General features: G+C 32.6%; 1 protein-coding gene across 1 annotated transcript in view; it reads left to right on the top strand.

The window, feature by feature from the left end:
- The window catches only part of LOC145276763 (uncharacterized), a 281,728-nt gene that overhangs the window by 209,662 nt on the left and 54,449 nt on the right, over nt 1–17,617 (top strand). Inside the window, exon 10 of the mRNA XM_080128016.1 lies at nt 4,769–4,867. Within this exon, the coding sequence (XP_079984142.1) occupies nt 4,769–4,867 (99 nt within the window). The remainder of the gene's footprint in view (nt 1–4,768; nt 4,868–17,617) is intronic.

The following is a 17,617-nucleotide window of genomic DNA, read 5'->3' as shown; positions in this document are numbered from 1 at the left end:
ATCTGGCCCAAAATATACCCTATTTTCTGAGATGCAACCATAAATTGTACTCTAGATGAATCCTTGATGTAGCTTTCACAGTATCAGGATACCAGGAGTCCTGATAAGCAACAACTATATATTCACCAGCTGGTGGTAATTTTTGTTATTTCTTTTCTGTTGTTTGACTGAAAACTCAACTATGTAAACAAATAAATAAAACAGTGGTGTTTACCTTGTTTTCACCTCAACATTTAAAATGATTACTTATATAGGTTTTAGGGTATGCTGAAAACGAATATCGCATTTAAATTTTCTGCAAATAAGTAATTTTCCAGATATTAAAGGTCCTGGATATGACCTAAAACTATATCCGATGGTGAGGCCTCACCTTGCAAGCCGTGGAGCCACCCTTTAATTGCCATTGCTCCCAGGTCCACTCTGACCCAGAGTGGTAGTACCTGTTAGGGTCCAACTATGGGTTAAATAGAATCTGACTTAAAAAAAATATATACTCCATTAAAAATCGTTCCTCAAAATAACTAGATTCGGCATTAAATAACCTGAAAAAGGTTGATATGTCGTAAAACAAAAACAACCAACCAACCAGATATTAAATAATGTCATTTCTTATGTTATTGCTGGTGACCATATTGGTACGCGCGAGCGCACAAACATAACCCCGAGAAACTATACGCAAAAACATGTACCAAGATGGCCACCAGCAAGAACATCAGAAAATTTAAATGCAATATTCGTTTTCAGCATACCCGAAAACCTTAAAAGATAGTCATTTTAAAGAAAAATGTTAAGGTGGAAGCAAGGTAAAAATTTACAAAATGCATCGCAATGAAATCCTTTATCGAACTGCCGAATTATTATTATTTAGATATCCTCATTTTTTTAAATTTATCTTGCTTCCAGATAAATTGGACACTAAAGTAACTAACCCGAAAGAAAAAAAATGACAGCATGAAATAAGAGGAGGGGGAGGGTAAAGAATAAACAAATTCACAATAAAATTAGTTGCAAATTTTTCCCTTTGCGGGCATTAAATTCAAAAAACGCCAAGGTAACATATAATGAAAAAAATAACATTGGTTCTTATAATGAAGATGTCGTATCCATGAACGAATACAATAATAAGATTCAAAATAGTATCTCCTAATTTCACTCTCAGATGTAATAGATTTTAGGAGCGTACTCACAAATTGAAAGCCAGTCAGGCACGTGCCTTTTTCTTTTTTTTTTTTTCTCATTTAAAGTCCTTTTAGAAATTTCTCTCCTTCATATTTGCGTGCAAACCGTAGACACACAGATGGATTTCAGAAGCATGCCGTGTCGCATGTCCGGGGTATTCTTGCCAGGCCTTTTTCTTTGAAGGAGGCTCCAAAATTCCTTGTCAGTGGCAAGCAATGAACATGTCGCGAGAATCAAAAAAAAAAAGGGTGAATCTTGCGCTGGGCTCGTGACGTCATCACAAAGCTAGCATTTCCCTTTTCTCCAAATTAAAGTGAGTTTCGTACAAACCCAAAATGTATGAAACTAAGAATCGAAAAAGATACGAAATACGAAAAATCGAATACAAAAAACAGATAAAAAATAATAAATGTAAACAGGAGGGGGGGATGCACCATTATTGGTACAAAAAAATTCCAACATTAGTTAAAAAAAAAAAAAAAATGGGCTTGTTTTACAGATTCGAAAAAATGGTCTTGATAATGAGTTTAAAATAAATTCAAGTTTCACGATATATTTTCTTTGATTGTTAGGTGAAAGTACAGAATAGTTAACAAAACATCCGCCCTTCCCCAGGTTAAGAATGGGTTTCTAAATAAGTGCACAAGTAACTTTTCTTTCTTATACATTTTTTTTTTTTACCACTAAAAAACAAATGCATATACTTAGTACATTTTGTTGTTTTTTAACGCTTTTAGTGCATGTGTACTAAAGGCTTTAAAAACAACAAAATAGCATTGTTTGGAAATCAAATTTGAAAAACTTGATAATAACTTTTTTAAATTGAGAAACTCGAATAAAAAATAAACTTTTTTCTGCTTTCGTTTTGAAAGCAGAAAAAACAGTTTTATATTTTTAAGAGAATACAAACTCGTTAATACCCTGACAGCGATGGTTAGCGAAAAGCAAGCCGTTTCTTTTTAAGTGGATTTGAATTTCTATAAAAGATAATATTTTAAAGAAATTTCCACACAATTAATAATCATCAAATATTTACATATTATACATGAAAATAATTCTGAAACTAGTAGCTATATGAAAATGGATGATATATGCAGATTTATCTTATCAATTTTGAAATTTTCTTCATCAACTTTGCTCAGTCGTAACTTTGCTTCCTCTGGTCGTAAAAATCAAAATCAAACACCAGTAGAGATGGACTTCTGTGTTTATATAGCCTGTAAAATTTCAGCTACATCCAATCAAATTTAACCCCCTGTGCATATGTATCCAAACGTAATGTATGAAATGTAAACATTGAAAAAAGTGTTTCCGTTTTTGTCATCATTTTTCACCGTTTTTTTTTCTTTTCATTTTTAACTTGGAGCATAAAAATATTGAACACATAAAAGAAAAATAAATTAACATCATTGGAATCCTTATTCTATTCTCTTTTCACCAATGTAATTCTTTTAAAAATTGACCCACAAATAAAAAAGATATGACTTGATGAAGCACATTAGGTATGTAATATTGTCCATGAAAATACAGCTTACGCTTGTAATGCTATATTCATTCTAAAAGGTCACAAGCCTTTCCTCACAGCTTTCTGATAGAGTAAGTTTATTGCTTACTGTCTGAGGTGCCTTGACAGGGGAATAAATACTAATGAGGCCCTTCAGGCAATTTTTATAGGCTAAAATGCTCTTTCTTTGGGGATGCTAAACTCTCCTCGCCTTTTGACCTTGTGTCACATCTTCCTGCGATAGAAAGAAAGTGAACACTGTGACTTATGGCTCCTGAATAATGGTGTGTGTTTCTGTGACACACTTTTGCTTGCATTTTGTTTTGATTATCACTGGCCTGCAGGCCACAACACTGACAACGAGGGATTCGAACTTAGATTTCCTCAACAAAATGCCAAGCGCAGATGGAAACCTCACGATAATGTTGTACTCCTTCTGATCAAGATGAAAGGGTAGGAGTAAGTATGTACCCATCAAGTTGCATTCATGACTTTTTCTTTTTTTTTTTTAAAGTTTTTTAGATGATTTTTCTTTAATTTATTTATTTATTTTATTTATTTTTTTTTTTTAGCAGACGATGTTGGACTTAAAAAAAAAAAAATGTTTTTAGTAATGCAATGTATGCAACACATTATGGAATTGTTCAAGTCAAGTTCAAATTCCATCATATCCGTTGTAATTGTATATTATTGGGTAAGGTATGAACTCATACCACTCCAGCTATGGATAAACCAGCAATCAGCATACAATTAGTCATTTCATTTATGTACTGTATCTCAGTATCAAATAAACCCATAAGAGGCAAAAAAAATGAGTTTACGGGAACTCGTGTGTTCCAGCCTCTCACCTAGCAAATTATCAAGGTAATTAACTATTTGTTCCTTTTCCATCTATAAAATATTCAGCTTGTTCCTTTCTTAGTCAGTACATTACATTTTGAAAAAAGGACAAATATAATTTTTGAAGGCCAACCTGCTTTTAAAAATTCCATTGGCTTTAAAAATGCCAATCTAGCAACTCTGGATAAGAACATGAGTGATCTCCCTTTTATGTAGCCGCGTTTCTGAATATCATAATACATGATCATTGTTGTAATGGTGTAAGAAAAGGAACTCGTAATTTCGAAGTTCTTCACTAAAAGAAAGAAGCAAAGCATTATGTTAAAAAAAAAAAAGACAAACATTCAAAAGAAATAGAGTAAAATAAAGAAGACCATTGTCTATTAAGATGTGCTGGACTGAAGAAGTAAATTAAAAATTGTCTCTTACAATATGATTTTATTGAACTATGTAGCACAATATTATTTTCTGAGTATTTATTAGTACTTATTAGTTTATCTTTTTTGGGTAAGTTCTATTATTATTGTTTATTATTGTTATTAGACTGGACTAGTTTTCAAAAAAGACAGAGAAATATTGTTATTTTAAATCATCCATAGTAATAAGTTTGATTTTAATAAATGAATGTTTGCAGTGGACAGGTAAATAATTAAAATCGGTTTTAATCGTAATATTTGTATTCTTTGAACTACTGTTCTCATCTTAAGTGTCATTTTTACACTTCGGTCGATGTAACCTCTGACCTTCTTCAGGTGTATGTCGGACGTGAGAATTTGGATGGAACCTTTTTTTTTTTTTTTTTTTTTTTTTTTTTTTTTTTTTTTTAAGACCCATGATGCAGTAATTAAAGTACTTGGTAGAATCAATTGTAAAACTGATATTTTCTTGAAGGTTAAAGGTTCAATTCTCAGTGTGGGTGACTGAAAAATACAATAGCGAATTATAAATGACTTCTATCCAGTCATGGCTGATGGAACAAGAGCATGAAGTAAATAAAGGGTTCTGTTTGAAATTCTGTCTAAATTCTCGAGTTCGACAGAAACATTCTCGAGTTCAACAAGGTACACCGGAAAAAGATTGGACGTTACATCGACCAAAACGTTGTGAAACTCACACTCAAGATGAGAACAGTAGTCCAAAACATCCAAATAATACGAATAACCAATCCTCATCTAAAAAATTCAGAGACATAATATCGGTTTTAATGTTTTGAATAAAATTTCTTTTTTGTTTTTTTTATTTCAGAAGTGAAAGATGAATCGAGAATCTGCAAATTTTTTCGAGATGGTCGAGCATGTTGGTTAAGGGAAAGATGTCCTTATAAGCATATCCGCTTGGAGAAAGGTAAGCAAGTGCTACATCCTTACAAAGATCCACATTTCAGTGTGTTCGATACATCACCATAGCTATCAGGCCAGCGCAAAAGTTTTTGTCAGTGGTCCTAAATAGAAGATTGTTTTTTGGTGAGCAAAAAATGTAAAAAAGCTTTCTTTTTTTTTAGGTATTTTACAATGGACAAACGAAATCGTTTATACAACAAATACAATATGAAAATAATTTTTTTAACGTTTATATAACAAACACAGTATGAAAAAAAAATTTTTATCATTTATATAACAAATACAATATGAAAATAAGTTTTTTATCGTTTAACAAATTAACAAATACAATATGAAAATAAGTTTTTTATCGTTTAACAAATTAACAAATACAATATGAAAATAAGTTTTTTATCGTTTAACAAATTAACAAATACAATATGAAAATAAGTTTTTTATCGTTTAACAAATTAACAAATACAATATGAAAATAAGTTTTTTATCGTTTAACAAATTAACAAATACAATATGAAAATAAGTTTTTTATCGTTTAACAAATTAACAAATACAATATGAAAATAAGTTTTTTATCGATTAACAAATACAATATGAAAATAAGTTTTTTATCGTTTATATAACAAATACAGTATGAAAATAATTTTTTAACATTTATATAACAAATACAGTATGAAAATAATTTTTTATCGTTTATATAACAAATACAGTATAAAAATAATTTTTTTATCGTTTATATAACAAATACAGTATGAAAATAAGTTTTTTATCGTTTATATAACAAATACAGTATGAAAATAATTTCTTTAACGTTTATATAACAAATACAATATGAAAATAATTTTAACGTTTATATAACAAATACAGTATGAAAATAATTTTTTAACAAATACAGTATAAAAATAATTTTAACGTTTATATAACAAATACAGTATGAAAATAATTTCTTTAACGTTTATATAACAAATACAATATGAAAATAATTTCTTTAACGTTTATATAACAAATACAGTATGAAAATAATTTCTTTAACGTTTATATAACAAATACAGTATGAAAATAATTTCTTTAACGTTTATATAACAAATACAGTATGAAAATAATTTCTTTAACGTTTATATAACAAATACAGTATGAAAATAAATGTTATCAAATACAAGATATTACTCTTCTACATAGCTGGATTAGTTTTTAGTGTTTTACTTATTTCAAAGCGTGTATTCAATTCTAAAACAAGGGTTTCTTGTTCAATGGCCGAAAGCATAAAAGACGAAATATATTACTAAATCACAGGTTACGCTTTTCCCCATAAAAGGCCAAGACATCAGGTCGGTGCAAAAGATTTTCCGGTTTGCAGAAAGAGCATTTTTAAGAATTGTAATTTATTTTATGCATATTTTTATGACTTAAACATATGATTAATTTATAATCTTTTAAAAAGCATCATTCATATTTTTCTACAATCTTCTCATCAATGCTTACCCATGAAACGATCTTTTAACAACCTGGGTGTCTCAAATTCGAATCCACTTCGTTCCACAAAAATTACTTTTACTTGTTATATATTAGCATGCCGGGGGTAGCACCAAGTTAGCTGGACGATTATTATGATTGTTATTGATATTTGTAAAAATAGAATGTCAGAAAGAAGGTTATCAAAGGGAAATAAATATTTACAGATAAAATTATTTATGTTAAAATAGTTCCATAAAATGTTAACTTGATTAAAAAGAATGCGAGAAGATAAAATATGTGACAAAGGTAGAGTATCCGATTTGTGTCTTGCTCACGTGGAGTTAATGACGTGACGAGATAGCAATGTAATCAGTTTATTTTGCAGTTTGGAGTCAGATTGGAGAAGTCAGACAAGTTAACATGAAAGATATTGTCTCCGCGTTTTGAAAACTTAGAGAAATGCAACTCTAGCATAATGCAGAAAATTATAATGTCTTGCAGCTCCGATGGGAAGTCAAGAATACAGTTATATCAAATATATAATCTATTGCTGTTTGGTTTCTTTCGAAAGGAAATGGACTTGAATAATAAAAAAAGCAAAGATTCAATGGAGAAAGTTATCTTCTTTGCCTGTGCGCTACACAGACTGAATGTTAATGGACCGTTTTACAGAGTGAGTCACGGGAAACGGATGTTTTTAAGGAAAACAAAACTCTGCGAATATTTCGATCAAAATTTTATAATGTACATAAAAACATTTACTGAACTACGTCATTACAGTAAAAGATTCACATCAAAAGTTAAAGAATTTTACAAACGAGGCATTCATAAGCTTGTTAACAGATGGAATCGAGTTATAGAGAGCAAAGATTGTTACCTCTATGGGTAATTCCATCTCAAATCATCCAGAAAAAGACATCTTTGACACCCTTACGTCTCAGATTTTTTCCAAACTTTCATCATATGTTGGTATCATAAAAAGTAGGGAATTCTGAAAACTTGAGCTTTTAACTCTAAGCGGTTCTGGAAATATCGCAATCTTGATATTTTACGTATATTGCATCGAGGTGCAAATTTGCGAAACTATGAAATTATGTTTTGGGGCATAAATCAATTTCTAGACTAAGTAGAACCTGGAAAATTTGCATGAACAAGGTTTTCCACACGAGAAATCTAAAAATCATGTTACTGATCTTGTGAAATCCGTCGCCTCTGTCAAAAGTTTTAGACAGACATGCAAGCATACATACATACATACATTTATATATTGGTAGCTCAAATTTTCGACCCAAACTGATTAAAAAGCTTGCCCTATCTCTGAATACCTTTTCTGTAAAATTTCAAATGTTTACACCAGAAATTGTCTAAGTAATTTAGTGGAGACTGCAGCGGCCAATTTTTTTTAACCTTGACCCCTATTATGATCCCGTAACATTTATCATTTTGGGCTCAAATCAAGTTATTAAGTTAGATCCATGTCCAAGGAACCTATATCTAAAATTTCAAGTGTTTAGACCTAAAATTGGCAAAGGAGTTTGGTAGAGTTTTCAAAGGTCAAATCGTGGAATTTTGACCCTTTAACAGCCAAATTTCTGGCCGAAAACCGATTACAAAGATTTTCCCAAATCTCACTACCCTGTATATCAAATTTCGAGTTTGTAGACTGAAAATTGACAGAGATATTGTGTAGGGAAATGTACACAGTCAGACACTTTCACTTTTATAAATATATAGATATATATATATGCTAAAAAAACATTAATTTGGAGAATATTTATTAATTGGTGTCCAATAACTATTGTTAAAATTTCACAAAAAATCACAAGTATCTTAATTTTCACAAAGGTTTTTTTTTTTTATCTCCTTTGCATAAAAGTAAACTAAATGTAGCCTTTATACCTAACCGCTGTATTCTAAAATTTATAATGGTTTCTTAGTTTAGAAGTTCACTCTCTACATACAAGTATATAAATAGGTCTAACTTCATATAAATAGAGATAAATAAATAAAAAGTGAAAAAAATATGATACTACACAGTATGTTTGAAAGCAAAAAATCTTAAATTTCTTAGAAACAGTTCTAGTATAACTCAAGCAAATATGTTTGTTTGGATTTTTTTTTGTAAAAACTTTCACCTATATCTGAATTTTTGAGATGAGGATTGATTATTCATATTATTTGGATTCTTCGTACTAATATTTTTATCTTGAGTGTTATTTTCGGTTGATGCAACCTCCAACCTTATGTGTATCTTGTTGAACTCGATAATGTGTCTGTCAAATTTGAGATTCTACATAGAATTGCAAACGGAACCTTTTATTTAATCTATGGGCATAACATGCTCTCGTTCCATCAGCCATGACTTGCTAGGAGTTCTTAATAATTCAGTTGTATTTTTGAGTGTCACCCGCACTGAGGATTGAACCTTCAACAGTTTAACTTACAACTAAACTTTACCAAATACTTTACCATGTCAAAGAAAGTCAAAGAATCATAAGGTTTATTGGAATTATTAAGGAGTCTCTAACGGGGTGCCTTGTGATTGGACGGAAAACAACCAATCACAGGCTTCCCTTTAAGATCCTCACTAACCTCACAAGGGCTTTTTTTAAAAAAATATTTTACTTCTCAAATTCTCTACCGCTTGTTGGGGCCTCATATACAAGACATGTCTGTCAGCTCTTGGTGTTATTCAGTACCAGACACGTGTAAGGATTTTCGACAGCAACTGTAACATACAAAAACTCAAGGCTCCCTTTTTTTTCCCTCAACTCGGCCAAAGCTCCACAGGAAACAAACATTGTTAACAGGAGAAATCCTTGAGATAAGTTCCACAAAACATGATTGTTTCTGCAAGAAAACGTTTTCTTCTCTTTTCTTTCAATGCAAGTTTTATAACAATTTTCATTTGTGTTGTGTTCCGTTCTTGTCGTCGGCATATTTTGTTATCATACGTAGTTGGGAAAATCCCAACAGCTTCTTAGAAGGAACAGTTCTAGTATGACCCAAGCAAATATCTTCTTTTTTTTTTCTTTTTTTTTTTTTTTATGTAAAACTTTTGAGATAGTTTTTTTTTTTTTTTTGTTTATTTTCACTCCCTTTTATGTCCTTTGCAAAAAAGAAAATGTGAAAATAATCCTGAAGAGCAGTAGTCTAAAGAATTCAAATATGAAAAATTAATCCTCATCTCAAAAACTGAGAAACAATAAAATCATGTCAGGTGAAAGATTTTACTTAGGAGTCACCAATTATGAAGACCCAAAGGCCACTTAAGTATAAGGGTTAATGGATGTAAGGTGGTAATGTGGTAATTATGAATGGTGTAAATTAAATAAAATTTGGTTATTTATGCATACGACTCAACAAGAACTTGCTTACATTGAATTTGAAGGCTACCATACTGTATTCAACTGGGAAGCAGACCAGTGGAACAGTGTTCCACAAGCAGGTAGTTCTGGGAAAGAAGCTTTGTTCATGGAATCTATGTTTAGATTTAGGCACATATAAAGAGTGGGGGAAATCGCATATAGTGGTTGTAGCTAGTCGGTGCTTTTGTGAAAGTTTGGCGAGAGAAATGCTAGAATGGAGTTTAGTCAAGCACTTGCCATGAAAATAATGATAGAGCAGAGACAGGCTCACGACATCTCTTCTGTGGGAAAGAGGTTGCAGAGAAGAAAAACGGGCATCATCTAATACGTTTCAAAGACGGCTTTAAATTCTGTCAAGGCTGAATAGGGCCCGCCAGGCAGCTCCTGTCTAGATGGCAATAGTACACTATTTTAAAGCGTACTTGGCTCTTATACAAATAGAGGATTGCATCAGCAGTGAAATGCCTACTGGAGCGGCAGAGTGATCCAAATATTTTGCTTTTGTATCATGTTTGTTTTTCTCTTAACTCCAAACAAGGCATATTGCCACTTGGATGTAAGGGTTACTATTTGGAACCATATCTACAGGGGCATTCTAAGTAGGGAGTTGAGCAGCGAGATGTCTGTTCATATTAAATTTAAATTTTTGTATGTTAGTACAGTCATGGAAGCAGAAGATTGGAAAAGAATTCCTAAGTCTAGCAGCTCGAGGGAAGAAACTATTAAAGTAGAAAGTTTTCCGGTATCTAAGAATCTATTTAGTGAAGGGGAGAGATGTTGCTGCTTGTCAGGTTATAGTTTCTATTTATTTATTTTTGAACACCCACTCTTACAATACGTGTTTGAATGCTTAACAAATATAATTACTTGACATTCGAGCACAAACGCATATGTTTACTAATAATATCGACCTCTTGAGGATAATGTGTTGACTACGCCATTATAGTCCTCTCGATGATTCCTCTTCCTTTGGCCGATTCGATTTGATCGTTAATCTCATTAAATGGAAAATCAACAATATCTTTTCAAATCTCGTGAAGTTGCTGAAAACCACAGCATGAAACCACTTATCTCAATTTTCTACTGCACGCGTTTTGTTATCGTGGGTTTTTATTGCTTTTCCTCCCAATCAGTGTCAATAGATTGTCGTCGTTTCCTACGGATAATATAGATGAATGCGTAGACAAGTAACATATGCCTTTTTTACGTGTTTATCAAAAATCACAGGTTTAAAATATTTGAAAGCAATTTTATAATCACGTCGCCTCCGACTTTGTATTAAAGTCTAACACAAAGCTTACGAGCTACCTTTACTTTTCTAGTTGGTGCTCGACTGACCTTCAGTTTGTGACCCCTCCCTGTAAAATGTTCATAACAAATACACGTCTAGCTACAACAACCGTCAACAAGTGCTCGTCTGAGCTCCAATCTCTGACCCCCCTCCCTCGCCAATCTTTCACGAAAAACACCCATCTAGCTGAAACCACTGTCAATAATTTTCTCCCAATCTTTGACTGTGCCTAAATCAAAACATAGATTCCATGAACAAAGCTTCTTTCTTAGAATTGCACGCCTGCGGAACTCTCTTCCGTTTGCCTGCTTCTTAGCTGACTACAACTTGGTTGTCTTTAAGCCCAACATAAAGAAATTCTTGATGAACCACCCTCTTAAATAATCTAATTTACCAAATTTCCATTACTAACATGTACTACGATATTATCCCATTGATTACTGTACTCTCAACAACCTTATCCTCGAGTGGCTTCCAAGCCTTGATAAGTGGTGACTCCTATGTAAAAAAAAAAAAAAAATTCCATCACTCACTATCTGTGCTTAAAATTAAACGAAAATTCCATGAGCAGAGTTTCTTTTCTTGAACTGTTTGTCTATAGAACACAATACTATGTAGCTGCTTCCTGGCTGACTATAGCATATTAATCTTGAGTCTTAAGTGATCTAGTCTTACCCAATGGCCTCTAGGCTTGGATAAGCGGTGACTTCCCAATTTAAAAAAAAAACAACAACTTGCACACTTTGCAACCCTAGTCCTCATGAGATTACTGGCATTAAGCAATCCTGAACCTGTTCAATACACAAATAGTTGATCTGTTAAATATGGGTATGATGGTAGGATTGACTGTACTCTCAAGTCTATTGTTTGATTATATTTCTTTTTGCTTTATTTTGCACTTTATCTTTTTTTCTTTTTTCTTTCTTTCTCTCTCTCTATCTCATCTCCTTGTGCTAAGCTTTCCTCTGTCAAACTTCAAATAATTAATAATAGGATGGAGGAGGGAGAAGATTTTGTTTCAGCAGCGCATCACTTTGAAACCCTAATCCTCAGCAGATCACTGGCATTAAGCAACACTGGGCCCAGTCAGTACTTAAACTGTTAAACTAGTAGGCCGTTTGGCATTGCCTGGTTATAAAATACACTTAAAATGTGATATTTTAATCTATGCAGGTATCATATTTATTATCATATAGCCAATTCTCTATTGATTATTATATTGTACCCAAGTGGTGATTTCAAATGTTTTAAAAAAATGACTTAGATACCATCAGCTAAAATCGAAACCCAAACATTTAGTGCTCCAGCTTTAGTCGTTACCATTTGAGCTATCGACAGATAGATAAAATAATGTTAAAAATTAAGTGACTTTGTCATATAAATATATTGGTGATGGGACGATTCTGATACAATTACCGATTCCGTACTAAAATCCCGATTACGATACAATTACCGATTTCGATGCTAAATGCAAAATATAGAGCCACATATGTCTACATGCCTAGAAATAACATGTTTAGTCGACTTACACCTGCCAAGTACAATTTTTTTTAAATTTTGAGCGCTTAGCAACTATTTTTACCAGCTAAAATTCAAATTGAATTTGTTCCATAAGTTCAAATCTCCTATATATCAATGGCCCTGTCGGTGGAGCATTAGAATACGCCGACTGACCCCTGCAGAGGGTAAAAGTCCCTCAATGGGGGTCCTGGATATGACCTTAAACTATATCCAGTGGTGAGGCCCCAGCTTGTGGGCTTTGGGGAGTGTGGAGCCACCTTTTAATTACCATTGCTCCCAGGTCCACTCTGACCCGGAGTGGTAGTACCTGTTAGGGTTCCAACTATGGGTAAAATAGAAACCGACGTGAAAACAACAAATATATTCTATTAAAAAAATTTTTCGTCAAAATCTTTGGATTTGGCATTAAATAACCCGAAAAGGGTTGATATGCCGTAAAACAAACAACCAAGCAACCAACCAACATATATATCAAGTTTCAAGTCTGCAGACCAATTTTTGGTCTACGGACTTGATTGTCAAACCCCCTTAAAAACATTGGTTCTCATCGCTGAGCACTTTAAACTTGAAATTAAAGTCGGTCACTTAAGCTCGCATGTGCAGTTCATGATGTTATAATCATTAGATCACTCTGACAGACATTAAGACATTTAAAAATAAATGTTTAAATTTGAACGATATTTCTCGCAGTTAAGGTTGGCCGAGACGATTTGTTCCTTGCTGATAGAATCAGAGATGACTTCATTGCCGGGTTCGAATCTCCCGACCAGCAGTAATCGTGTCACTCTGCACTGATGATTCCTGAAAGGATGAAACACTAGTGTCTGTAGGTATTTAATTATTATAGTAAATAATTATATATATATATATATATATATATACTAGCAAAATTACCCGTCGTTGAAAAACAACCTACAGAAAATGGACTCTGATTTATGAAAGTATGATAGGTTATGAAAAGGAAGGGTTGTAAAGAGATAGCTTCGAATTTGGGGGTATCAAACCAAAGAAAAATATGATGAAAGTAAACATAAAATAGATAAACCCCATAATTTATTATACCATACCTGTTCACACTGAAACACTTATCACAATATTCTTTGGATCTATATTAAAAAACCTTGTTAAACTTTCTGACATGTTTCCATTCTATAGAGGTCAGGCGCGAACGAACACCTCATAATTTTATTATACCATATTTTTTCAAAGTGAAACATAATTATCAAAGTATACTTACGCAGATAGATATGAAAAGTCTTTATTAAAGTGTGTGCCTATTTCGATTCTATGGAGGCCAGGCATGAACGCAGACCCCAAAAATTTTATTATACCATCCCTATTTAAGTTAAAACATACTTATCAAAGTATTCTTATGTACATCTATATCAAAAACACTTGTAAGCGTTTTTTTTTTTTTTAAATTTTTTACTTCCATACTTTGTGGACCAGGTGCGAACGCAGACCCCACAATTTTAATGAACCACTGTTCCGCCAGATCAAACATACCCATTCCTGTGTCTCGATACATCTTCTATCATTATATGTAATCAGTTTTTATAATAGTCAACCATATAGGAGCCTATTCGTGACCAGACACACACACAGACATTCAGCTGTATATTATATATATATATATATATATATATATATATACTAGTGGGGGGTACCCGGCGTTTCCCGGGTGTTTAGAGGTGTGTGTATATATTTACTTCGCTTATTCTTATGTTTTGATTAACACGCCCCCCCCCCCCGGTTGTTAATCAAAACATAAGAATAAGCGAAGTAAATATTTAAAAAAAAAATAAATGTTAAAACTTTAAAAAATCAAAAAAAACTAACGTAAGGCAAATGAACAATGTTAAATGTAAAAATCGGAAAAACAAAAAAAGAAAATGCGAATGTGATGGAAAAAAACCCCAGAAAAACGAAAGTTAAAACTTCTTTAAAAAAGCTGAAAAATAAAAATCAAAAAAAACATAGAACGTGAAAAATGGCTTCAATAACCCTGTTTAGCGGGGGGGGGGGGGCGTTACCCGGGTGTTTTTGGGTGTGTGTGGTCAGGCGGGGGTGGGGAGTGTTAATGAAAACGTAAAAATAAGCGAAGTAAAAAAAAAAAAGAAAGAACAGAAAAACGAACGTTAAAAAATCTGAAAAACACGATAAAAATGGCTTTAAATAACCCTGCTTCAATATTAAAATTTAAAAAATCGAAAAAAAAAAAAAAAAGAAGACATCTCACACCATGATTCGAACCCAAAACGTTTAAATAATGAGGCTGCGCTCTAAGCAACTGAGTGAAGACAGCGTCGCCGAAATTGTCATTTTTTCAAATATTTAAAGTAAATCAGGTTACGACGTCGTATGACGCATACGTAGAAGTGAACTCGTCATGAGAGGACAGTTTTTGCTGACCCCCCCCCCATGTAGAAAACTACTGATTTCAGGATGACGGAATTAATGTTTTTGGCCAATTTTTCGATATTTGTTTGGCGAAGGTTGGAAGTTTAAAATGATACCGATCTGGCGAAAATCCCTGACCAGTGTGGAAAGTTTTTGCAAGACATACAAACACACATGCATAAATACAAACAAACACTCATACATACAAACACACATTTTCGCTTTTATATTTATAGATATTATTACTTTAATAATTATTAAATACTTACAGACACTAATGTTTCATCCTTTCGGGAATCATCAGTGCAGGGTGTCACGATTAATGCCAGTCGATATATATATAATGTGTGCGTGTGTGAAATAATTGGGTTAACTGTAGTCTGAATTAATACAACAAATTCCCGAATAACTCCAATCCTTTTTCGCTTATCTCAGCATAACTTTTGGTCATTTTGAATCTGTGAGACTTTAATTCTTGGTATATGGTCAACATTAAGCAGCATTGGTCCTGGTTAATACTTAAATGGATAAAATAATATGCGTTCAAATATAGGAGAAAGGAAAATCCAAAATGCCACCCGTCTTTTTGTAATTATTCCACACAAATGTTTTCTTCATCTTGGATTTCTGAAACACTGATTCTTTTTGGATCACTGATCTTAAACAACGTTGAACTCAAATCACTCATCTAAGTACTGTTAGATATGAGTGAAATAGAAAAGTAAGTTATACTCTTAAGTGTAGAAGAGAAATTCTGAAGTAGTGCCAGTCTTTCTCCGCTCATCCCTGCATTGCTTTTGGTTATATGAGCAATCTTTTGTATCGGAAAAATATTTAGTGGTTTGAGGCTGTTGGTGTTTACTGGGTTTTTTTTCTGCTTTAAGATTTTTTTTTTTTTAATCATTTTTTATTTAGTTTCGTAACTGATTTTTTTTCCATGGGCTGCTGAATAAAAATTCCATTGCTCTCCACAGAGGCCCGCATTATTTGCTAATTGTCAGAAATCTACATTTTTAATTCACAAAAAGTAGAATGTCAAGTTTCTTTTTAATTTAAACGCAGATTTTCACTTAAATCTGTTTTTTTATCTTTCTTTTTTTTATAAGTTACTTTTTTTTTTCTTTTTAAATATTGATTTCTGCAAACAATTATTGAGGAGAAGAGGGGGGGGTATATTTTTGTTTCCTGGAAATAATGACTTCCTGGGTTTCACCCACCACCTCACATACATACTTAGATTTTTTTCTCTTAATATATATAGTTACTTTTATATATATATATATATATATATATATATATATATATATATATATATATATATATATAAAATAGATTGATTTCTGCCTTGGTTGATTTTATTTCTATTTCACGTTTTATCTTTCTTTCCCTTTTTCTCTTGGTCTCTTCACATCTTACTATGCTTTCCTCTCCCCCTCTGGAAATATTAATTTTGCTAAACTGCAAACAATTATTGATGAGGAGAGGTGGAGGAAGACTTTTGTTCATGGAAAAATTGACTTCCTGTATTTCACCCCCTCACATGCACACTTGGAGTTTTTCTCTTTATATTTATATATATATATATATATATATATATATATATATATATAAATATATATATATATTAAAAACTATAGCTTAATGTGTAAGAGGAAAAGAGAAAGTTCCATTCCACAAAAGGAGACTTATCCGGATAATGCCAAGCTAGCCCAACAATTATTATTGGAGCTTTATACAATAGGAAAACAAGAGTATGAAATGAAGACACAAAACTATATATTGGTAGATATAGAATGGATCATTTATTGAATAATTTTAAATTGCAACCAAACCACCAATTACCACACAATGCAGCGAGAATATAACCTAAACAATATAAAACCTAGGCCCAATGAAAAAAATAGCTTAGAAACCCCTTCCCAGGGCTAAAGACTTAAAACCTAAATTTAGAACCATCTAACCACCACCCCTAAACTCCACTGGCAAGCCCCCCCCCCCAAATAAGAAATTATTTAAAAATCAGCGCATTTGGTCTCCACTATTAGATTTACACAAAGCCCTCCATCCCAGTAGTATTTACATTAAAACTTTTAAATGTACTGAAAATATAACCTAAGAAAAGCTCCCCCCCCCTCGATTCAACCCAACCCACCCCATCAGCCATACAGACATATCCCCATCCATCTTCTACCCACTCCGACTACCAGCCAATCACGTTCCCAATCCCTCACAAGCAAACACGTATATTTTCCAATTTCCTTCTAGCTGCCACTTCCTACTGATAATATAACTTAGATTTGAACGCAGTTGAACCAGTCCAGTTTAGGGTAATTTCCATCACAAGAGTCTCTGTTGAACAAATACAGTTTTTGCCATCCAAATTAGGAGGAATAAAGAATTCACCAGACCAACACATCTACACAAGACCACCCTAACAAAATATTTGGAGAAATATGGAACTTTAACGGACAGCTATAAACTATGCTTCTTGTATCTCTTGGAGATTAGAACTACTACATTAAGTAGTTACGCTGATTGGATGGACCTGTCCCTCGTGTTCATAAACAAGAAAGTATGTATTCAATTTTCTAGGCCTCGCTTGTTCATAAAAACATAAATTTGATGGCCTTTATAATCGAACTTGAAGAAATTTAAAGTTTTAAGATGGAATCTTGAAACTATCGTTCCCAGTGAAGCAATTCTTTAATTTAATTTAAACCCAAGG

This window comes from Euprymna scolopes, chromosome 5, assembly GCF_053919585.1.
Source record: "Euprymna scolopes isolate OS-2025 chromosome 5, ASM5391958v1, whole genome shotgun sequence".
NCBI lineage: Eukaryota > Metazoa > Mollusca > Cephalopoda > Sepiida > Sepiolidae > Euprymna > Euprymna scolopes.
The sequence above is the reverse complement of the archived record's forward strand: the minus strand, read 5'-3'. Positions and strand labels throughout refer to the sequence as shown.